Consider the following 23,017-nt stretch of genomic DNA (forward strand, 5'->3'; position numbering starts at 1 on the left):
TTCTTTTTTAAAAAAAAAATTCTTTTCTTTTTTTTTTTTTTTTTTTTTTTTTTTCTTTTTTTTTTCTTTTTTCTTTCTTCCTTTTTGAACCTCTTTTTATCCCCTTTCTCCCCACTCACGATTTTGGATCTCTTCTAATTTGGCTAAAGCATATTTTCCTGGGGTTGTTGCCACCCTTTTAGTATTTTACTTGCCCCTTCATTTACTCTTATCTGGACAAAATGACAAGACGTAAAAATTCACCACAAAAAAAAGAACAAGAGGCAGTACCGAAGGCTAGGGACCTAATCAATACAGACATCGGTAATATGTCAGATCTAGAGTTCAGAATGACAATTCTCAAGGTTCTAGCCGGGCTCGAAAAAGGCATGGAAGATATTAGAGAAACCCTCTCGAGAGATATAAAAGCCCTTTCTGGAGAAATAAAAGAACTAAAATCTAACCAAGTTGAAATCAAAAAAGCTATTAATGAGGTGCAATCAAAAATGGAGGCTCTCACTGCTAGGATAAATGAGGCAGAAGAAAGAATTAGTGATATAGAAGACCAAATGACAGAGAATAAAGAAGCTGATCAAAAGAGGGACAAACAGCTACTGGACCACGAGGGGAGAATTCGAGAAATAAGTGACACCATAAGACGAAACAACATTAGAATAATTGGGATTCCAGAAGAAGAAGAAAGTGAGAGGGGAGCAGAAGGTATACTGGAGAGAATTATTGGGGAGAATTTCCCCAATATGGCAAAGGGAACAAGCATCAAAATTCAGGAGGTTCAGAGAATGCCCCTCAAAATAAATAAGAATAGGCCCACACCCCGTCACATAATAGTAAAATTTACAAGTCTCAATGACAAAGAGAAAATCCTGAAAGCAGCCCGGGAAAAGAAGTCTGTAACATACAATGGTAAAAATATTAGATTGGCAGCTGACTTATCCACAGAGACCTGGCAGGCCAGAAAGAGCTGGCATGATATTTTCAGAGCACTAAACGAGAAAAACATGCAGCCAAGAATACTATATCCAGCTAGGCTATCATTGAAAATAGAAGGAGAGATTAAAAGCTTCCAGGACAAACAACAACTGAAAGAATTTGCAAATACCAAACCAGCTCTACAGGAAATATTGAAAGGGGTCCTCTAAGCAAAGAGAGAGCCTACAAGTGGTAGATCAGAAAGGAACAGAGACCATATACAGTAACAGTCACCTTACAGGCAATACAATGGCACTAAATTCATATCTCTCAATAGTTACCCTGAATGTGAATGGGCTAAATGCCCCTGTCAAAAGACACAGGGTATCAGAATGGATAAAAAAACAAAACCCATCTATATGTTGCCTCCAAGAAACACATTTTAAGCCCGAAGACACCTCCAGATTTAAAGTGAGGGGGTGGAAAAGAATTTACCATGCTAATGGACATCAGAAGAAAGCAGGAGTGGCAATCCTTATATCAGATCAATTAGATTTTAAGCCAAAGACTGTAATAAGAGATGAGGAAGGACACTATATCATACTCAAAGGGTCTGTCCAACAAGAAGATTTAACAATTTTAAATATCTATGCCCCCAACGTGGGAGCAGCCAACTATATAAACCAATTAATAACAAAATCAAAGAAACACATAAACAACAATACAATAATAGTAGGGGACTTTAATATTCCCCTCACTGAAATGGACAGGTCATCCAAGCAAAAGATCAGCAAGGAAATAAAGGCCTTAAATGACACACTGGACCAGATGGACATCACAGATATATTCAGAATATTTCATCCCAAAGCAACAGAATACACATTCTTCTCTAGTGCACATGGTACATTCTCCAGAATAGATCACATCCTCGGTCCTAAATCAGGACTCAACCGGTATCAAAAGATTGGGATCATTCCCTGCATATTTTCAGACCACAATGCTCTAAAGCTAGAACTCAACCACAAAAGGAAGTTTGGAAAGAACCCAAATACATGGAGACTAAACAGTATCCTTCTAAAGAATGAATGGGTCAACCGGGAAATTAAAGAAGAATTGAAAAAAATCATGGAAACAAATGATAATGAAAATACAACGGTTCAAAATCTGTGGGACACAACAAAGGCAGTCCTGAGAGGAAAATATATAGCGGTACAAGCCTTTCTCAAGAAACAAGAAAGGTCTCAGGTACACAACCTAACCCTACACCTAAAGGAGCTGGAGAAGGAACAAGAAAGAAACCCTAAGCCCAGCAGGAGAAGAGAAATCATAAAGATCAGAGCAGAAATCAATGAAATAGAAACCAAAAAAACAATAGAACAAATCAACGAAACTAGGAGCTGGTTCTTTGAAAGAATTAATAAAATTGATAAACCCCTGGCCCGACTTATCAAAAAGAAAAGAGAAAGGACCCAAATAAATAAAATAATGAATGAAAGAGGAGAGATCACAACTAACACCAAGGAAATACAAACTATTATAAGAACATACTATGAGCAACTCTACGGCAATAAATTTGACAATCTGGAAGAAATGGATGCATTCCTAGAAACATATAAACTACCACAACTGAACCATGAAGAAATAGAAAGCCTGAACAGACCCATAACCAGTAAGGAGATTGAAACAGTCATTAAAAATCTCCAAACAAACAAAAGCCCAGGGCCAGACGGCTTCCCGGGGGAATTCTACCAAACATTTAAAGAAGAACTAATTCCTATTCTCCTGAAACTGTTCCAAAAAATAGAAATGGAAGGAAAACTTCCAAACTCATTTTATGAGGCCAGCATCACCTTGATCCCAAAACCAGACAAGGATCCCACCAAAAAAGAGAGCTATAGACCGATATCCTTGATGAACACAGATGCGAAAATACTCAACAAAATACTAGCCAATCGGATTCAACAGTACATTAAAAAGATTATTCACCACGACCAAGTGGGATTTATTCCAGGGCTGCAAGGTTGGTTCAACATCCGCAAATCAGTCAATGTGATACAACACATCAATAAAAGTAAGAACAAGAACCATATGATACTCTCAATAGATGCTGAAAAAGCATTTGACAAAGTACAACATCCCTTCCTGATCAAAACTCTTCAAAGTGTAGGGATAGAGGGCACATACCTCAATATCATCAAAGCCATCTATGAAAAACCCACCGCAAATATCATTCTCAATGGAGAAAAACTGAAAGCTTTTCCGCTAAGGTCAGGAACACGGCAGGGATGTCCATTATCACCACTGCTATTCAACATCGTACTAGAGGTCCTAGCCTCAGCAATCAGACAACAAAAGGAAATTAAAGGCATCCAAATCGGCAAAGAAGAAGTCAAATTATCACTCTTCGCAGATGATATGATACTATATGTGGAAAACCCAAAAGACTCCACTCCAAAACTGCTAGAACTTATACAGGAATTCAGTAAAGTGTCAGGATATAAAATCAATGCACAGAAATCAGTTGCATTTCTCTACACCAAAAGCAAGACAGAAGAAAGAGATATTAAGGAGTCAATCCCATTTACAATTGCATCCAAAACCATAAGATACCTAGGAATAAACCTAACCAAAGAGACACAGAATCTATACTCAGAAAACTATAAAGTACTCATGAAAGAAATTGAGGAAGACACAAAGAAATGGAAAAATGTTCCATGCTCCTGGATTGGAAGAATAAATATTGTGAAAATGTCTATGCTACCTAAAGCAATCTACACATTTAATGCAATTCCTATCAAAGTACCATCCATCTTTTTCAAAGAAATGGAACAAATAATTCTAAAATTTATATGGAACCAGAAAAGACCTCGAATAGCCAAAGGGATATTGAAAAAGAAAGCCAACGTTGGTGGCATCACAATTCCGGACTTCAAGCTCTATTACAAAGCTGTCATCATCAAGACAGCATGGTACTGGCACAAAAACAGACACATAGATCAATGGAACAGAATAGAGAGCCCAGAAATAGACCCTCAACTCTATGGTCAACTAATCTTCGACAAAGCAGGAAAGAATGTCCAATGGAAAAAAGACAGCCTTTTCAATAAATGGTGCTGGGAAAATTGGACAGCCACATGCAGAAAAATGAAATTGGACCATTTCCTTACACCACACACAAAAATAGACTCAAAATGGATGAAGGACCTCAATGTACGAAAGGAATCCATCAAAATCCTTGAGGAGAACACGGGCAGCAACCTCTTCGACCTCTGCCGCAGCAACATCTTCCTAGGAACAACGCAAAAGGCAAGGGAAGCAAGGGAAAAAATGAACTACTGGGATTTCATCAAGATCAAAAGCTTTTGCACAGCAAAGGAAACAGTTAACAAAATCAAAAGACAACTGACAGAATGGGAGAAGATATTTGCAAACGACATATCAGATAAAGGACTAGTGTCCAGAATCTATAAAGAACTTAGCAAACTCAACACCCAAAGAACAAATAATCCAATCAAGAAATGGGCAGAAGACATGAACAGACATTTCTGCAAAGAAGACATCCAGATGGCCAACAGACACATGAAAAAGTGCTCCATATCACTTGGCATCAGGGAAATACAAATCAAAACCACAATGAGATATCACCTCACACCAGTCAGAATGGCTAAAATCAACAAGTCAGGAAATGACAGATGCTGGCGAGGATGCGGAGAAAGGGGAACCCTCCTACACTGTTGGTGGGAATGCAAGCTGGTGCAGCCACTCTGGAAAACAGCATGGAGGTACCTCAAAATGTTGAAAATAGAACTGCCCTATGACCCAGCAATTGCACTATTGGGTATTTACCCTAAAGATACAAATGTAGTGATCCAAAGGGACACATGCACCCGAATGTTTATAGCAGCAATGTCCACAATAGCCAAACTATGGAAAGAACCTAGATGTCCATCAACAGATGAATGGATCAAGAAGATGTGGTATATATACACAATGGAATACTATGCAGCCATCAAAAGAAATGAAATCTTGCCATTTGCAACAACATGGATGGAACTAGAGCGTATCATGCTTAGCGAAATAAGTCAAGCAGAGAAAGACAACTATCATATGATCTCCCTGATATGAGGAAGTGGTGATACAACATGGAGGCTTAAGTGGGTAGAAGAATAAATGAAACAAGATGGGATTGGGAGGGAGACAAACCATAAGTGACTCTTAATCTCACAAAACAAACTGAGGGTTGCCGGGGGGAGGGGGTTGGGGAGAAGGGGGTGGGATTATGGACATTGGGGAGGGTATGTGATTTGGTGAGTGCTGTGAAGTGTGTAAACCTGGTGATTCACAGACCTGGGGATAAAAATATATGTATATAAAAAATATATGTTTATAAAAAATAAAAAATAAAAAAAAAAAAAAAAAAAAAAAAAAAAAAAAGATAACACAATGGTAGGTTGATTGTGAAATTTGGAATTTCCATATTTGATATCTTCACAAAAAGAAAGGATAATTGCAGATCTGGATATTGTAAGCAACTACTGGTTGACAGTGAGTTTAAACCAGATTATGTAGAGATCTATTATTTCTGTTCTCAAAAATGGAATTTTAAAGCCCCTGGATTATTTTGAATGTATTTTTCTTGTTGCATGTTGTAACAGATAATGCTGTCTTGCTCTTTATTGAATGATCCTAGAGACTTAAAAGTTTTTATATTTATAACTTCAGAATGAAATATTCCTTTAGGGAACAGAGCTCTAGTGTTTGAGCAGAGTATTCTTTGGATTAGATTGAAGTAATCTATTTAAAAATGAATGACACATAATACTAAATAAGTATTTGTGTCCATCTTACCAGTAGAGACTATATCCAGTTCCAAATAATAGGTTGCCTTTGTTGAAAAGAAAACCCACAGGTCCCAAATGCAATCACTTATTTTAAGGCTCTCACTTCAGCAAACCAATACTTCATATCCAACCTAACTGCAGTTTCAGACCCCTCAGGAAAGCAACCTTTTTTTTTCTCTCTCTCTTAGGTAGGCCCCATGGCTAACATGGAGCCCAACCCCAAGACCCCGAGATAAAGACCTGAACTGAAATCAGTAGTTCCAATCTTCGTCAACTGACCCACCTAGGCACCCCAAAAAAGTAACCTTCAACATGGAATTCCTGGTTAGCACTAGGATGGCTTTGTCTACAGTAGTGTACTTTTTGTCAATAATTCCTTTTCCCCATTCCTTTCTGCCTTTAAAGACTTCATTTTTTTTTTTTAACAAATTAATTTTTTTTTTTTTAAAGATTTTATTTATTCATTTGAAAGGCAGAGATCACAAGCAGGCAGAGAGGCAGGCAGAGAGAGAGAGGAGGAAGCAGGCTCTCCGCTGAGCAGAGAGCCCGATGCGGGGCTTGATCCCAGGACTCTGAGACCACGACCTGAGCCGAAGGCAGAGGCCTCAACCCACTGAGCCACCCAGGCGCCCCAAAAGACTTCATTTTTTTTTTTTAAGTAACTTCTACACCCAACATGGAGCTGAACAACCCTGACATCAAAAGTTACATTCTCCACCAACTGAACCAGACAGGTGCCCCCATTTTCTGCCTTTATTTTCAATTGTTTAAAAAAGATGTATTTACTTATTTAGGGGGTGAGAGAGTGTGGGAGAAGGAGAGGGGGAGGGAGAAAGAAACCCAAGCGGACTCGCGCAGCACTGAGCCTGAGATTAGGACTCTGCCTTCACAACTTCAGCCCAAACCAAGAATAGGACCCTTAACCACTGTGCTACCCACGCACCTCTATCTTTAAAAAACCTTCCTTGTCCTGCAGTTCCTTTCCATTTGCTGGATGGGATGCTTCCAGATTCATGAATTGTTCAATAAAGCCAGTTTGATCTTACTCAATTGAGTTTTTGTTTTTACTATCTTTTAATGTGGGCTATAGTATAGTTTCTTAAAACCCTTTCAAAGTAAGGCTGGACAAAGTAAGTAAAATGGAGAACTGTTCTGACAGATTAACAAAAACAACTAGGATTTTAACGGTACCATATCTGGCTTCTCCTCTTATTCTAGCCCTATTTTGCTGCCCTTTTATGGGATGCCTGCCTACCTTCAGGATTTTTAAATGTACCTAAAATTTTATAGAGAAAATATAGGCTCCTCGCCTTGGCATGAGGTTTCTCGTGATTGGGCGCTTGGTCACCTCCATGTTCCATTTTTGCTAATCCGCAGGAAAACTAACAGTAAATCGGAGACCGAAAACCAATAAAAAACCAGCACACCCAGCACAGCAGTGCTGAGAAGGAAGCAACCGGCTTTTAAGCCTACGGTAGCGAAGGAGGGCCAGCTATGGAATAAGTAGGGGCCACCTAGACCCAGACTAAGTGGAAATGGGTCGCAGACAGAGAGAGCGTCTCTGGGGGAAGTTATAAAGCGGGGAGAGACTACACGTGAATGAAGCGCGGCTCGCGAGGTTGAAGCCTGGATTAAGCTCTTGGCGCGAGGTTCGAGCTCGGCTGGAGACGCCACAACTGATTGGGCCACACCTCCGTGCCCTCTCCGGTGCCGAGGCCGGCCTCGGGCAGACGTGGAAGGAGGGAGGCGCGAGACGGGAGGCCGGCCGCCCGGAGCCGGGAGCGTGCGTGACCCTGCGGCGCGTCACGTGCGACGCCGGCGGCCATGGCGGGAAGCGAGCCACGCAGCGGAGGCAGCTCCCCTCAGCCACACCACAGCGACTGGGGCCGTCTAGAGGCCGCCATCCTCAGCGGCTGGAGGAACTTCTGGCAGTCGGTGGGCAAGGAGAGGGCAGCGCCGAGAGCCTCTCAAGAGGAGGCGGATGAGGAGGCCAGTACCCTGACGCGGCTGCCGGTGAGTGGCGGCCACCGGCCGCGGAGGACCTAGGGGCCGGGCCGGGAGGGGCGTTCCGCACTGGCGGCCTCGGGAGGCATCACCGCGCTGAAGTCTGTGTCTGGCGCGAGGCCGTTCCGGGCAGTGTCGTCACCCGGGAGCAACAGTTGACCAGAAACGCCGAGGCGTTGACCTTTGGTGCTCCGCAGCCGGACCGAAGGTCGCAGCGAAACGCCCAGGTAACTGGCCAGGTCCCCCCAAGTCTTCCAGCCCCCAAACCAAGTTTTGGCCCTAGAACACCCCGAACGTCGGGTTAAGGAAATGGGAGGAGATGACTACAGACTGGTTAGCCTGGGGAAAGCCTTCGGTCGCTGGGTGCTCGGCGTCTTTCACCTGAGGTGAAACCGAACACCGCCGGGAGATCGAGGCTGGTCCCTTACCGCGCAGTTCAAGTTAACAGAACTCACTCGTAACTGACCAGGACGAAGTCGTGCCTCAAGTTACAAGAGACCACAAGATTTATCCACACCACTTACTGTTCAACTTTTCAGGCAGATGGGAAAATGGGAGCGAGGATCAATTCTTAGGCATTACACAAATTCTGTATCTCGGCTGGACCGTTGACACCTCCCTCCCTCTGACGTCTATCAGAAATTAAAAACTGCAGGCTAAGGACGCCTCCAAGCTTCTCCCTTTTGTAGAAGTTCTTTGAAATACTGATTTGATGGAGAAAGTGAGATGGCAGATTTACTCTTTGATTAGAACTAATGACAAAATCAGAAGTGCTTTGATAGAAGTTTTATTTTGAAGACTAGATTGTTTCCTTAAATGATTGGTTCAGGTAATGTAGTGGCAAAATTCTATGAGAAATTAAAGGACCTCTTTATTTTGCTTGAAATTCCAGAGCAATGATTGGTCTTTCATGAACGTTTCAGTGTGTCAACAATTAAATGTTCAGATACGTTTCTCTTCTGATGGCAGGAAAATCACTTCAGCATTATAGATTTGATTACTAAAAATACTGTTAAATTGATCTTGGGTTATCTAGTATAATTGTTTTGTAATTCATCATGATAGATATAATTATTAAAAAGATGGGCTGTCCAGTTGACCTTTGGATTCCCAGTATAATAAAATAATTATTTGTTTATAATTATCAGAAAATTTTTAAGCTACGTTTTTTCCTCCCTTTTACCTATTTGCCGTTTCTATTTCAGATTGACGTACAGCTATATATTTTGTCATTTCTTTCACCTCATGATCTGTGTCAATTGGGAAGTACAAGCCATTATTGGAATGAAACTGTACGAGATCCAATTCTGTGGAGGTATTTTCTTCTGCGGGATCTTCCTTCCTGGTCTTCTGTTGACTGGAAGTCTCTTCCAGATCTAGAAATCTTAAAAAAGCCTATATCTGAGGTCACTGACGGTGCATTTTTTGACTACATGGCAGTGTAAGTATCTAGTTTTATGCATTAAAAAGAAGCTACTAAATTTGCCTGTGGTGCAAGTTAATAGTCTAAATTAGTCTTGGTTCTGCCAATAATACATTTCATGGAATTTGGTTGTGTTTGTAAAAGTTGGGTATTAACTTAAATTCCTTCATATGACCCTTTCAGTTTTCACATTTTGTTATTTACCTATGGTTATTTTGAATAATTGTAGACAGTTCATATGCCAAGAAGTAAAACATTTCTTAAAGCTTTCATCATCTTTAGAACACTTGTCATTTTGTTAAATAGTGAATACTTTGCTGTATCCAAAAAACAAATGATCAGTGATCAGACACCAGTTCTTTCACAGGGAAGAAAACCATTCTCAAGATTCTGGAAACTAAGATTTTGTTAACCCAGAAGCATTGACACTTTTAAATATCATGTAGCTGAGAGAATTAATGTTGAGCAACTATAGTGTATTGAATTCTATGAGGGATGCTTTATGTATGTTTAGTTATTTAGCCATCACCCAATAAGAAAGTATTACCCTTGTGTTATAGATGTGGAATTGAGGTTCAGAATGGTTATGGATTTACCTAGTTATATAGCTTATAAGGGACTATTCAGATTGGAACCCTGTCATGCCACCTTAAAAATATATAATGTCATTGGATCTGGATATAACCTACTTTATTGAGGGCCCCACATTTAAGGCATTGTAAATAAAATTTAAAAAGTATTTATGTTTTAGATAAGAACTGTTTTTGCTCTGCTGTATTTAGGATTTTTTTTCATATTTTATTTGAGTTATTCAGATCTTTCTTTATTCTAATCTAAATGCCAAGTCTTATAAGACTACTTGATTAAAATGTATATGATATGTTATATATAATTTCAGTAAGTACTATTGTCCTCTCACTTGCTGGTTGTTACTTCTACATTGTCCCACAACCAACCATAGCATCAAGTATATCATGCTGTGGAACCAGCTTTTCCCTGGGAATAGAAATAATCATAGTAACTAACATTTGTGATCATATAAAGTATCTTTTATTGAAGTATAATTAACAGTGTTATATTAGTTTCAGATATACAATATAATGATTCAACAATTCTATGCATTTCTCAGTGCTCATCATTTTTAAATGTACTCTTAATCCCCTTTTATATCACCCCCCCACCAGCCTCCCCTCTGCCAACCACCAGTTTCTTTTTTTGTCTGCTTTTTTCTTTGTTCATTGTTTTGTTTCTTTTTTTTCTTTTTTTTTTTTTTAAGATTTTATTTATTTATTTGTCAGAGAGAGAGAGAGCACAGGCAGAGTGGCAGGCAGAGTCAGAGGGAGAGGCAGGCTCCCTGCAGGGCAAGGAGCCCGATGTGGGACTCGATCCCAGGACGCCGGGATCATGACCTGAGCCGAAGGCAGCTGCTCAACCAACTGAGCCACCCAGGCGTCCCCATTGTTTTGTTTCTTAAATAATATAAATTAATTTGTTCCTTACAACCCTGGGTTAATTGTTATTGTTCAAATAATGCAGATGAAAAAATGTAAGTTCATAGTATATAAATAAAGTGGTCAGATCTACCTAGCCTCAAAAATTGATTTTTTTTTTCTTCTTGAATTACAAGTTTCCTAAATAAAGATCATTGTCTTGTTAGGTCGGTAATTGTCTTAACCACCATGATGTAGTCAAAGGGCTTTAGGTTTTATTTTGATTCAGTTACTGTGTTCTAACTTTTGATAACATGTAGAATTGGTAATTTAGAAATTTATAGCTATTGAAAGAAACTGTTGGTTAGTTTTTTTTTTTTTTTTTTTTTTTTTTCACATGATTCTGAGTTTGCTAGGTTATCTTTAAGGAACAGTAGAGCCTCCCTGTATATTTAACACTTACTAAACTGTTACATTGGAGGCTGTTAATAGGAGTACTTAAGAAATTTGGTTCTATTGGTGGCATTACTAATTTCTATCTTTTTTTTTAACCTCTAAAGACATTTATGATAAGTATCCTTATAGGTTATTGTAGGGTTTCTCAGTCTTGGTACTATTGACATTTTAGATCAAGTGTTCAGATCAATTGTGCTGTGCACTGTAGGATGTTTAGCAGCATTCTTGACCCCTGTCCACTAGATGCCAGTAGCACACCACACAATGACCCCTAGTCATAATAGCAGAAATGACTGCAGACATTGCCAAATGAATGCTCTCTTGGGGTGGGGAGGCAAAATCTCTCCGGACTGAGAAACGCTGCTCTGTGTAGTGAATTTTTACGACTGAAACAAGTGTTAGACCAAGTGTTCCATGAGAAAATCTAAATGAAAAATTAGAAAGTAAGTAGCCATTTCCTGGGGAAGACTTCCTTAACATTTGGACCACTTCTACTCCCAGAGTGCCTTTGCTTTTTCATGTGATGGCATCCAGCATACACGTATAATGTATCTGTTCTCCACTTCCCTCCATGAGGACTGGAACTATATAATTATTGTATTGTATAATACCATAATATAATGTGTCTAGCGGGTTCTCAATAAACTATTGTTGAATGAATAACTGGCTATGTTTTTTTCTGTGTTTATTTTCTAATTGTGACAATTTTATGCAGCTATAAAATGTGCTGTCCATATACAAGAAGATCCTTGAAATCTAGTCGTCCTATGTATGGAGCTGTCACATCATTTTTACACTCACTGATCATTCAGAATGAACCACGATTTGCTATGTTTGGACCAGGTTTGGAAGAACTGAATACATCTTTGGTGTTGAGCTTGATGTCTTCTGAGGAACTTTGCCCAACAGCTGGTTTGCCTCAGAGGCAGATTGATGGTAATTTTCATGTTAATCTGTAGCATATAATAGTTAAAACACTTTGATCTTGACACTAATGTTAAATCAAAAGAAATTTTTAATTAACTCATTGATGTAATGAATTATAGTATTTTGGTGAATAGGCACTCCTCCTCCCCAGGTCCCAGTGGACTGAAAGGGTTGATTTACTTTTTATCAGAGATGAGCTTCCTCTTATTTCCTCAGATTTGTGTAATCTAGAATATAAGATTATGTGCAAGTAAAATATATGTTATCGGGATGTTTGTACAGTAGTTACCATATTTTAAAAGAATGTTGATGGCAAAAACCCATCTACTATGTGCAAAGTACTTTGATATGTAGTGGAATTTTTAAAAAGAGCTAAATTAACACCTTTCTCTTCTTTCTGTGAAAACAATAATCATATAGTTAGTTGGCAAGCAGGAAATAGAAGTATAAATAATACTATAATCTAGCTTATGCTTTGCTTATTCATTTATTGAGAGCACCTATTAGATGCTAGAGGTGTAGCTATTTGAAACAAACATCAAAAATTCTTATCTGCCCGGGACACCTGGGTGGCTCAGTTGGTTGGACGACTGCCTTCAGCTCAGGTCATGATCCTGGAGTCCTGGGATCGAGTCCCGCATCGGGCTCCCAGCTCCATGGGGAGTCTGCTTCTCCCTCTGACCTTCTCCTCGCTCATGCTCTCTCTCACTGTCTCTCTCTCTCAAATAAATAAATAAAAATCTTAAAAAAAAATTTTTTTTTATCTGCCCTGAAGACACTTGGTCTTGATAAAGACAAAGACAAGTATATAGGTAATTAGAATATGGTATAATTAGCTCCTGAGTAGAAAGATAAGGCTCCAAGAAGGCTCTTTGTTGAATATGATGCCTTATTTGAGTCATTATGATGAGTTAAAGTAGGCTATTAGAAAAAAAGGGACACAAGTATTCTGAGCAGTGAAAACTACATTTCTAAAAGCACAGAGCTCTGGATACATATTACACGTTTGAAGTAGATCTCAGTGTCTAGAGTGGGCTGGATGAGAAGATATGTGTATTCCCTGCTTAAGCATTTGGGAGCTGTTGAAAGATTTTAAACAGAGCAGTGAGATGATCAAGATTACATTTTAGAAAGATCTGGCTCCTGAGTGGAAAAATGATTAGAAGAGGCTATAAAACATGGAGACCTGTTAAGAAAGCACCATAATATTGTAAAAACATGAAGGATAGCATTGACTGAATATGAGTGTTATTTCTGATGTGGTTTTCATATTGGATGATAGTACCATTCACTAGGATAAGGAGGAGGAAGAGAAAGTTTTTTGAGGGATCTTTATAGGAAGAAGGACAGATGCTCTTTGGAATATGCTGACTTTGATAACTCTGGGATATATAAATGGAGATGCCTGCTGTCCGCAGTCCACTTGAATGGAAGCTCCATTAGGGCAGGAGTCTTACCAGCTTTGTTCTTAGCTGTGTGTTTGAACTCAGGCATGTAGTAGGCACTCAATATAGATTTGATGACTAAATGAACAATAACTGGATTACTCTATGCATCCAGATCTCAAGAGAAAGATCTGGGTTAGGAATCAAGATTTGGGAATCTCATGGTGTCCACATGGACTTGGAAGTTTCTGAGGATGGAGAGGAATATTGTGAACCAGGTGTAAAATCTTCAGTGAATGTTTGGTGGAAGAGGTTATCAAAAGGAGATTCATAAATGATGAGTTTGAGAAAAGGGAGATGGTATTGCATCTGAATAGTGTATCTCAGAGATGGAGTTTTGAAGAAGGTTGGTGAGTAACCAGACATGGCAGTGAGGAGTAAAGAGAACATTGACTCCACATCTTTACCCTGAGATGTGTGAGAAGAAGCAGTTTTGTTACTTGAGATGTACTTCAAGAGAAGCAGCCCCTAAGGGTAGGCCAGTTCAGGTAAGGCCATGGGGTAGAAGACTCAAGAAGAGGTTGAGGATATGGAGAAATTTGCTAATCATGAATTGTCAATTTTATTCTCTAGACAGCAGCAGAAATGATTGTTTATAGATGCCAATCTAATTATGCCTCAAACCCTGCGAGATCAAGGAAGAAGGGGGAATGGGTTGTTGGCAGTGTGGTACAGAACAGCATAGAGATAGTATTGGGTTGTGGTTAGCTGTGTTAAGAAGATAATGTCTGGAAATTAAACTGATGAAAACAAAGAGAAAACAGTAGAAATTTTTTCTTTGATCTCTTTGGAGAGTTTGTGCACCAAACCTTGTGGCCAGGGGACTAGGGCCATGCTTGCAGTCTCAGCCACCAAGATTTCTGGGTATGGGTTAACCTGGAATGGTGACATAAGATGGCATGACAGGTTAATTTAAACAACTAGATTGGTTATGATGCGGGGATTAAAGGTGTGAAAAGTGGAGTTGTCCTAAAGTAGAGGTAAGGTTATATTGTTTTTGAAGAGCAATGGCTTTGAAGGAAAGAGACATAATGAGATAGGCATTTTTAAGCCATCTCTCCAGTTGCTGTCAGAAGAATGGACAGTAGGGATAAAAAATGGATGTGGGAGACTAGTTAGAAGTGATTGCAAAAGTCTAGTTGAGGGTATGGTAATTTAGACTAAAAGGAGGGATTGAGGATGGACAGAACTACAGGGGCATTTGTATAGCAAAAAGAAGTAGAGCCATGGGAGAAAGATCTTTTCATGAGGTAAGAAGAGAAGAGGCCCAGGTGTTAACACAACCAAAGAAGGGAGAAGGTTAAGAAACAAGGACAAGTAACAATGTTGATAAAGAACAATGTTCTTTATCCATATTTTTATTACCATGTAAATTAAAATTGCATACAGCACATTTTCTTCAACATGAACATTTCATTTTATTCCAAAGCTATATGTAATTTGTCATGGGCTTTTTGGTTGCTTTTTTTGCTTGCACTGGGTAATTTTTTTTCAGTGTGATCTTTTTCTGTATTTATTAATGACTTGTTTTGATAACTATAATTTTCTTCTTTAGGTATTGGATCTGGAGTCAGTTTTCAGTTGAGCAACCAACATAAATTCAACATCCTGATACTATATTCAACTACTAGGTAAGGCTGCCTATGTGGTGGCCTACCTGGGGCATCAGGACTTGGGTACTTTATGGGGAAGGTGGAGCCTGCTTAGTTTTTATGCTTTATATTTACATTTTTCTTATAGAAAGGAAAGAGATAGAGCAAGAGAAGAGCATACAAGTGCAGTTAACAAGATGTTCAGTGTACAGAATGAAGGAGATGATCAACAAGGAAGCCGGTATAGTGTAATTCCACAAATTCAGAAGGTGTGTGAAGTTGTTGATGGATTCATCTATGTTGCAAATGCTGAAGCTCATAAAAGTAAGCATTATTTTATTTTCTTTTTAAGAAACCTTTTTTGCAAAGCAAATAAGAAAATACATTTTTAGGCTTTACTGTGGCTTCTTAAAAGCATGATGGTTAATTTAATAAATGTGATTCTGTGACCTCAGTTTATTCTATGGATAAAGAACAAAGAACAGATAAGCTTATAGCATTCCTTTTTGTATCATCATATCAGCTGCATCATTAACAGCTACTATTAACAGCTACTATTTATCATCAAGACTAAGACTCATTTTCCAACTTTTTCATTTCTCATTGCTAATAATGAGTTCTCAAACCTTAATGTGCATTAGAATCACCCACCTGGAGAGCTTGTTAAAAACAGCTGCTGATTCCTATTCTGATGGATTATAATTCATAGATTTGGGTTGTCTCTTGGGCATTCTTTTTTTTTTTTTTAACCTACAAAATTCTGATGCATATCGAAGTTTTATAAGTACATAGTATTTCTTTGTTGTATGCTTCTGCACTTGTTATTGATGTTTTGTATGTTTCTAGCTCTATTCAAATAATTCATGTAGATAACTGGAAAATTTTAGCTTTGTTTTAATTACCCAGATAGTCAAGAGAAAGGTGGGATGAAGTGTTAATTAAGTAGAATAGTTAAGAACAGTCCACATATTCTGAATAATTGCCCTTCACGATGCTATATAGGCATCACATCAGAATATTATTGGGCCACAAACAAGTATTATAATTTTTCTCCCAAATCTTTTGTGAATAAGTTAAGGCATGAATATGTAATATATTGTTCCCACTCAGAACAACGTAGCAACATTGCTGAAGGGATTTAAAGTTTGTGGTGCACTGAAGTTAACCAGAGCAACAAAAGCTAAGTCCAGCTCAACTAATGACTAGTTGGAATCAACCCACAGCGTTAGTGGTCTAACAGGAAAAGCATGCCCATTTCTGGATATATATTCTTTTACCTTTTATGTTCTTCTACATAAAACATTTAGCATTAAATTAAAAATTATAAGACAAAAAAGTCAAAATGAAATGACCCATTTCAAGAGATAAAGCAATCAGTGGAACCATATCCAGAGATATGATATCAGATGTTGGCATTCACAGAAAGGGACATTAAAATAACTATGATTAATATGTTAAAGGATCTAGTGGAAAAGATGGAAAATATGTGTGAATAGATAGGGATTTTCAGCACAGAGAAAGATGCTGTGAAATAGTAAAATGGGAATGCTAAATATGAAAATATAGGAGGTAAACACTTTACATAGTGGATTTATCAGCAAAAGAAACCTTTGGTGAATCTGAAGATAAACTAAAATTATCCAAAGTAAAACACAGAAAAAAAAGAGTAGGAGTGAGGAACAGAGCATCCAAGAACTGGGGGAACCCATCAGGGGTTCCCAACTCAGGGATCAGTAGACTTTCTCTTAAGAGTCCATATAGTAAATATTTTAGGCATATAATGATCTCTATATGAGATTTCTATCTCTATATGAGATTAGTCATATAATGATCTATATGATCTCTCACAGTTACCCAGTTCTGCTGTTAGAGTGCAAAAGTAGCCATAGACAATTTATAAATGAATAGGCATGGATGTTTAAAAAAAGTATTTATAAAAATAGATCCATAGACCATAGTATGACAATACCTGGTCTAACTCATGTGTAATTGGAGTCCCAAAATATGAAGAAAGAGAACAAGGAAAAAGAAATTTTGGGACCAATAATGACCAAAATTATTTCAAAATTACTGAAAGATGACAGGATGCTCAGAGGATTCCAAATAAATTTTAAAAAATAATAATACATAAATAAGAAATAAATCTAGGTCCATTAGAGCCAACCTGATGAAAACCAACAATAAAGAGATTATCTTGAAGACAGCCAAAGCAAAAGGAATCATATATAGACAGGGCCAAAGATAAGGACAGAGAATTCCTAAAAGAATTGCTGAAGGCAGTTAAGGGAAATCTTTACAGTGTTGCAAAGTGGGGAAAATCTTGTATCCAAAGATATCTTTCAAAATAAAGGTAAAATCAAGACTTTCAGAAAAAACCTGAGAAAGTTAAATATCAGCAGATTTATATTACAAGAAATATTAAAGAAGGCTCTTCAAGGCAGAAGAACATGATACCAGATGGAAAAATGGATCTTTATTAAAAAAAAAAAAAAAGAGCCCTGGGAGGGAAGCAATGTAGCTATAGATAAGATTTTTTGTTCCTAATTTAATTTTTTTTATAATATATAAAGGAAAAATAGTAAGACTGTATTGTGGGCATATGATTCTTTTAAGTAAGGTATATGATACCAATATAGACAAATGGAAGGGGACAAATGGAGTTAAATTGTTATAAGGTTCTCCAGTACATGAAGTTGTGTAATACTATCTAGAGGTAGACCACTAGAAGTTAAAAATGTACATTGTAAATCCTTGAGTAACCACTAAAAAAAGTGTGAGAGAGGTACAATTAAATAAGCCATTAGTGAAGGTAAAATGGAACTATTAGAAATATCAGTCCAAAGAGTGGGATAAAGGAACAAAGAACAGATGGGACAAGTCAAAATCTAAGAGGTTATGATTAGATTTAAATGCAACCTGTTGATAATGACATTAAATATTTATTCATTTTCTGTTAATATATAACAAATTTCCTCCAATCTAGTGGCTTAAAACAACACTCATAGTTCATAGTTCTCAACACTGATAGCTCATAGTTCTTTGTGTCAGAAATCAGCACAGTATGGCTGGGTTTCCAGCTTGGGGCCTCACAAGTTGAAATCAGGGTCAGATGGGTTGCAGCACTTTCTGGTGGCTCCTGGGAAAAATCTTCTTTCTAACTCACTGAAGTTATTGGCTGAATTCAGTTCCATACTATTGTAGGAAGGAGGTTACTGTTTTCCTGCCAACCGTCAGCAGGGGCTGATATCATCTTTTAGAAGATACCTTCATTTCTTGCCTTGTGACTCCCTCTTGTCTTCAAATCCACAATGGAGAATCTTTCTCACCAGGAGAACCTCATCTCTTTAAGAGCCTACCTGATTAGGTCAGCATCACTGATGATGATCACTCATTCTTGAAGTTAGCTGTGTCTTATAATGTAGCCTACTCATGGCAATGATATTTCATCACTGATTCTAGATTCATCCCCTCTAGATTCATATATTATACAAGGGTGTGAGTCATTGGGGGTCCTTTAGAATTTTGACTACCTCACAATATCACTGATTTTACATAGTCCAATGAAAGCCAGAGATTGTTAGTTTGAATAATAGTGCTAGATCCAAGTCTGTGTTTAAATTGTTTAAACTAGTCTTTCAAGGAAAGGGTGGTGATAGCTATAAAATGTATGAGAGGAAAATACCTATATCAATGTATTTTTGCCTTTAAAATATGGAGACATCTGAATGGTACTGAGACTTTTTTTTTTCTCTAATTTCACTGAAATGCCTATCCTTGAAGGCTACCTAATGTAATTTTATGATAGATCAGTAAATGAAGAGCTGTAAATGAACAACAATAGGGACAGTTTGTTATGTTTGGATCCTGGTAATATTTTTATTTCCTTGTTTTGTTTTTAAATTTGTTTTATTTTTAAAATCCTTATAAGTAATGTAAATTAAGGGTTTTGACTACATTCTCTAGGACATGAATGGCAAGATGAATTTTCTCGTATTATGGCAATGACAGATCCAGCTTTTGGATCTTCAGGAAGACCTATGCTGGTTTTATCTTGTATTTCTCAAGCAAATGTAAAAAGAATGCCCTGTTTTTATTTGGCTCATGAGCTGCATCTAAATCATCTAAACCACCCATGGATGGTAAGGTCCTATCTTCTCTGGTGAGGAAAATCTTATTTTATTTTTTTCACTGTTCTCTATTTGATTTTATTCTTTTCTACTCATTCTCTTTAATGAAATAGCATTCTACAGTTGATCCTAATAACTTAATCAGTGGGAGACTATTGTTTGGTATCAATGTTTCACCTATCATTTGCTCACTACTTGTCTCTTCTATCATAGATATAGTGAGATAGCATTTGGAGATTTTTTTTTTTTTTTTTAAGATACCAGTATCACTTTTTTTCAGCATTAAAATATGCTTTAAGGGTCATCAGAAATAAAAATTTCATCTTATTTTTTCTTGCTTTCCAAATTTTACTTTAATCATGGAATCCTTTTCTCAAACGAAACCTTACATGAAGCCCCTAAGTAAAATAAAGGAAAAAAAATTGGAAATGATTATGCTTAATAAGTTAAAGGATTTTCTTCCTTCCTTCCCATATACCTCCTGTGGAATCCTGAAGACTCTTTGGACCACAGTTGGAAAGCTACTAATAAAGGTGTACCTTCCTAAGTAGTAGGCTAGGAAGAGTGTCAGTCTTAAAATGTACATTTTTGCAATACTGAATATCACATTTATCAGCTGACTAGCTGAGTTCATTTAAAAATGTTTTAGTTTTCAAAGTGGATCGTTTAGAGCAATTTTTTTTTCTAATACATATAAATAAGTCATAGAAATGATAATTCTTCCCCTTCCCAAAACTGAATTCCAAGATAAGCAATAAGCCTCATATTGGTAATAATTATAAGTAGAAGATCATTTTTTTAATCTAAGTTCTCTAGAAAACAAAACAAATGACTCACCCAAAGTTTATTAGGATTTTAAAAATCCTGTTCTTTTTTTAGTATCTAGAAAAACGTTTCTTTTAATAATAAGATTTTGGGCTCAGTTTCTTACAGTGGTTTCTCTTATCTGCTCATAGGTCCAGGATACAGAGGCTGAAACTCTAACTGGTTTTTTGAATGGCATTCAGTGGATTCTTGAAGAAGTAGAATCTAAGCATGCAAGATGAGCCTTCTTTTAGACCTTGGGAACTGAAACCACTTGAAATTTGTTACTAAGGTCATGATGTGGATATCTGCTCAGCTAATTTTGTCCTGCCTTTTTGCAGGTGGGCTTTATATTGGGACAGCTGTAACTGCTGTGTTTTTTACATAACTTTTATTTTTTACCTTAAATCAATTACAAGAGAAAAGTTTCAGTGCTAGCATTTAGCCCCTGAATGAAACTTTTAAGACTTTTTTTTATGACGTTTATATTTTCTTTTTTAAAATATTAAATTCTGTGAAGAACAAGTTTGTACTTCTCTCATTCTTTGTGATTTCTAGTTTCAGTTCAAAGGTTGCCCTGGTGGAGAATAGCAAATTTGCTAAGCTTTCTATAGGTTCTTCTCAAGGGTCCCTAACTGGTTATCAAAAAGAAGTTTTTATCTATTTTTAATAAATATACTGCTTAAAGACTGGAATATTCATTGGAATTGCACTTATTGTTATGGTCATACAGCTTCTGTATGACAGCAGAAATTAACTTTATATCCTATTTAATACCAATTCAGTGAAAATAATTTTCCTGGAAGTTTTTGCTATTTTACATAACCAAAAGTTCGTAAGATTTTTTATTTTATTTTATTTTATTTATTTGTCAGAGAAAGAGAGAGAGAGAGAGAGAGAGAGAGCACAAGCACGCAGAGCGGCAGGCAGAGGCAGAGGGAGAAGCAGACTCCCTGCTGAGAAGGAGTCTGTTTTGGGATTCGACCCCAGGATCCTGGGATCATGACCTGAGCCAAAGGCAATGGCTTAACCAACTGAGCCACCCAGGCATCCCAAAAGTTCATAACATTTTAAAGCCAACGTCTATTCCACAGTCGTAGAGAAAACATTCCATAAGACATGATCATAAGACCTTCTCCTCACAAATTGCAGAGGAAATGTTATATTCCTTTCCTGTCTCATTAGAACTGAGGGATTTTAACATTATAATAAGAGCACAGTATTTGGGTTAGGATTAGAGTTAGAGTTAAAAAAAAAAGTTTAGTAGTACTAAGATACAGCCTACAATCCATGAGTGGGTGCTGCTCCAAAAAAGGGAGTTCCTACACCTGGGTACACTCATTCAGAACTTGGCTTCAGCAACATGTAGTTGGGGGCAGGATGGAAAATGCTGACCATCTCCCTCCTGGGAAGATACTTCTCTCACTTAGGGAGGTATTATGGTTCTTCTTCCTTGTCTGCCCCAGTTTAGTTGATAACTTGCTGATTTGAAGGAAGGATGGAGTGAGTGAATCTTGGTTCAAATCCCAGACACTTGATGTTCTTACTGAGTTTTAGTAGATTTTTTTTTTTTTTTTGAAAATATTTCTTCATTTTCTGTATGCTTTGGGACCATTTATGGAGACTTTAAATTTGTTTTGTTTTGTTTTGTTTTGTTTTTTAATAAGTTTCTCCAGTTTCTCTAGGGAGCCATTGCACAGAACCACTCATGTTATTATGCCAAAAGTAGGTCTCCCTATTTTCTTTTTAATATTTGTAGTACGTCATCTTGTTCATTCCTGATATTGGTAATTTATATCTTTTTTCTTCTTGACCAGTCTAACTTAAGTTTTATTGATTTTATTATTCTAAAAAAAAAAAACCCAACTTTTGGATTTGCTGTTTTATTCTATATTTCATTGATTAATATTCTAATATTCCTTCCTGCTTTAAAATTTGTTTTGAATTTTTATTCAATTTTCTCTTTTCTAGTTCTTTAAGGTAGAAATTTAGATAATCGATTCTATTCTTTTTTCAAAACATTAATTAATTATTTTAAGTAGGCTCCATCCCCAGTGAGGAGCCCAGCACAAGGCTTTAATTCACAACCCTGAGATCAAGACCTGAGCTGAGATCAAGAGTCAGGCGCTTAACTGACTGAGCCACCCAGGTGTCACTGTTCCTTTATTTTTTAAAAATAATCATTTAAAGCTATTGATTTCCTCCTAAGCCTTCTTTAGCTTCATGTAAGCATTTTGAAATATTACGTATTTATTATTATGCAGTTAAAATATTTTCTAACCCCTTGAGATTACTTTTCAATCCATGGATTATTTAGTATTGTTATATTAGTGTTGTTTAATCTGTTAGCTATATGTTTTATTGTTATTGATACCTGATTCAATGTCTCTTTTTATCAGAGAACATTTAAAAAATTTCAATCTTCAAATTTGTTGAACGTTACTTTCTAGCCCAAGCTATGATCTATTCTGGTAAATATGCCACATGCACTTGAAAGAGTTTATATTCTGTAGTTGTTAGGTGAAATATTTTATAGCTATCTATTAGGTAAAAGTAATTGATAATGTTCAGATATTCTATATTGGCTATATGATTTTTTTAAAGATTTTATTTTTAAGTAATCTCTACACCCAACATGGGGCTTGAACCCACGAACCCAAAATCAAGGGTAACCTGAGCCAGCCAGTTGCCCCATACTGATTTTTTTCTAGTAGTTTTATCAATTACCAATAGACATTAAAATCTTTATGTAGAATTGCCTATTTTTTAACTGTCAACTTTTGCTTAATGTGTTTTGATGATGTTTTTAGGTGCACATACATAGATGACTTATATTTTTCTGATTAGTTAACTCTTATCTCTCATTAATAATATGTCCTTTTTGCTGATAATACTCATTGTTGTAAAATTCATTCTCTAACATTAATATCACCCCTTCGATGTTTAAAAAAATACTGATCTCCTGATATATCCATTTAACCTAAATCTGTCTTTATGTTTTAATTTATCTCTTATAGATAGAATATAGCACATTTTGCCTTTTTATTTTCCATTCTGGT

General features: G+C 37.1%; 1 protein-coding gene across 3 annotated transcripts in view; it reads left to right on the forward strand.

Moving 5' to 3' along the window:
• The first annotated feature begins 7,497 nt into the window (after positions 1-7,497).
• FBXO4 (F-box protein 4) overlaps positions 7,498-23,017 on the forward strand; it is a 44,592-nt gene continuing 29,072 nt past the window's right edge. The window contains exons 1-7 of one of the 3 annotated variants that reach the window (XM_059173893.1): positions 7,505-7,763; positions 8,960-9,195; positions 11,779-11,999; positions 14,991-15,066; positions 15,176-15,351; positions 18,991-19,186; positions 20,111-20,483. In XM_059173893.1, coding sequence (XP_059029876.1) covers positions 7,575-7,763; positions 8,960-9,195; positions 11,779-11,999; positions 14,991-15,066; positions 15,176-15,351; positions 18,991-19,186; positions 20,111-20,138 — 1,122 coding nt within the window. In that variant the 5' untranslated portion in view covers positions 7,505-7,574 and the 3' untranslated portion in view covers positions 20,139-20,483. Of the gene's footprint in view, positions 7,764-8,959; positions 9,196-11,778; positions 12,000-14,990; positions 15,067-15,175; positions 15,352-18,990; positions 19,187-20,110; positions 20,484-23,017 lie in introns of those variants that run through there. The other 2 variants (XM_059173892.1, XM_059173895.1) reach the window with 2 other exon arrangements.

The sequence above is a fragment of the Mustela lutreola genome, chromosome 5, assembly GCF_030435805.1.
Source record: "Mustela lutreola isolate mMusLut2 chromosome 5, mMusLut2.pri, whole genome shotgun sequence".
NCBI classification, from domain to species: Eukaryota; Metazoa; Chordata; class Mammalia; order Carnivora; family Mustelidae; genus Mustela; species Mustela lutreola.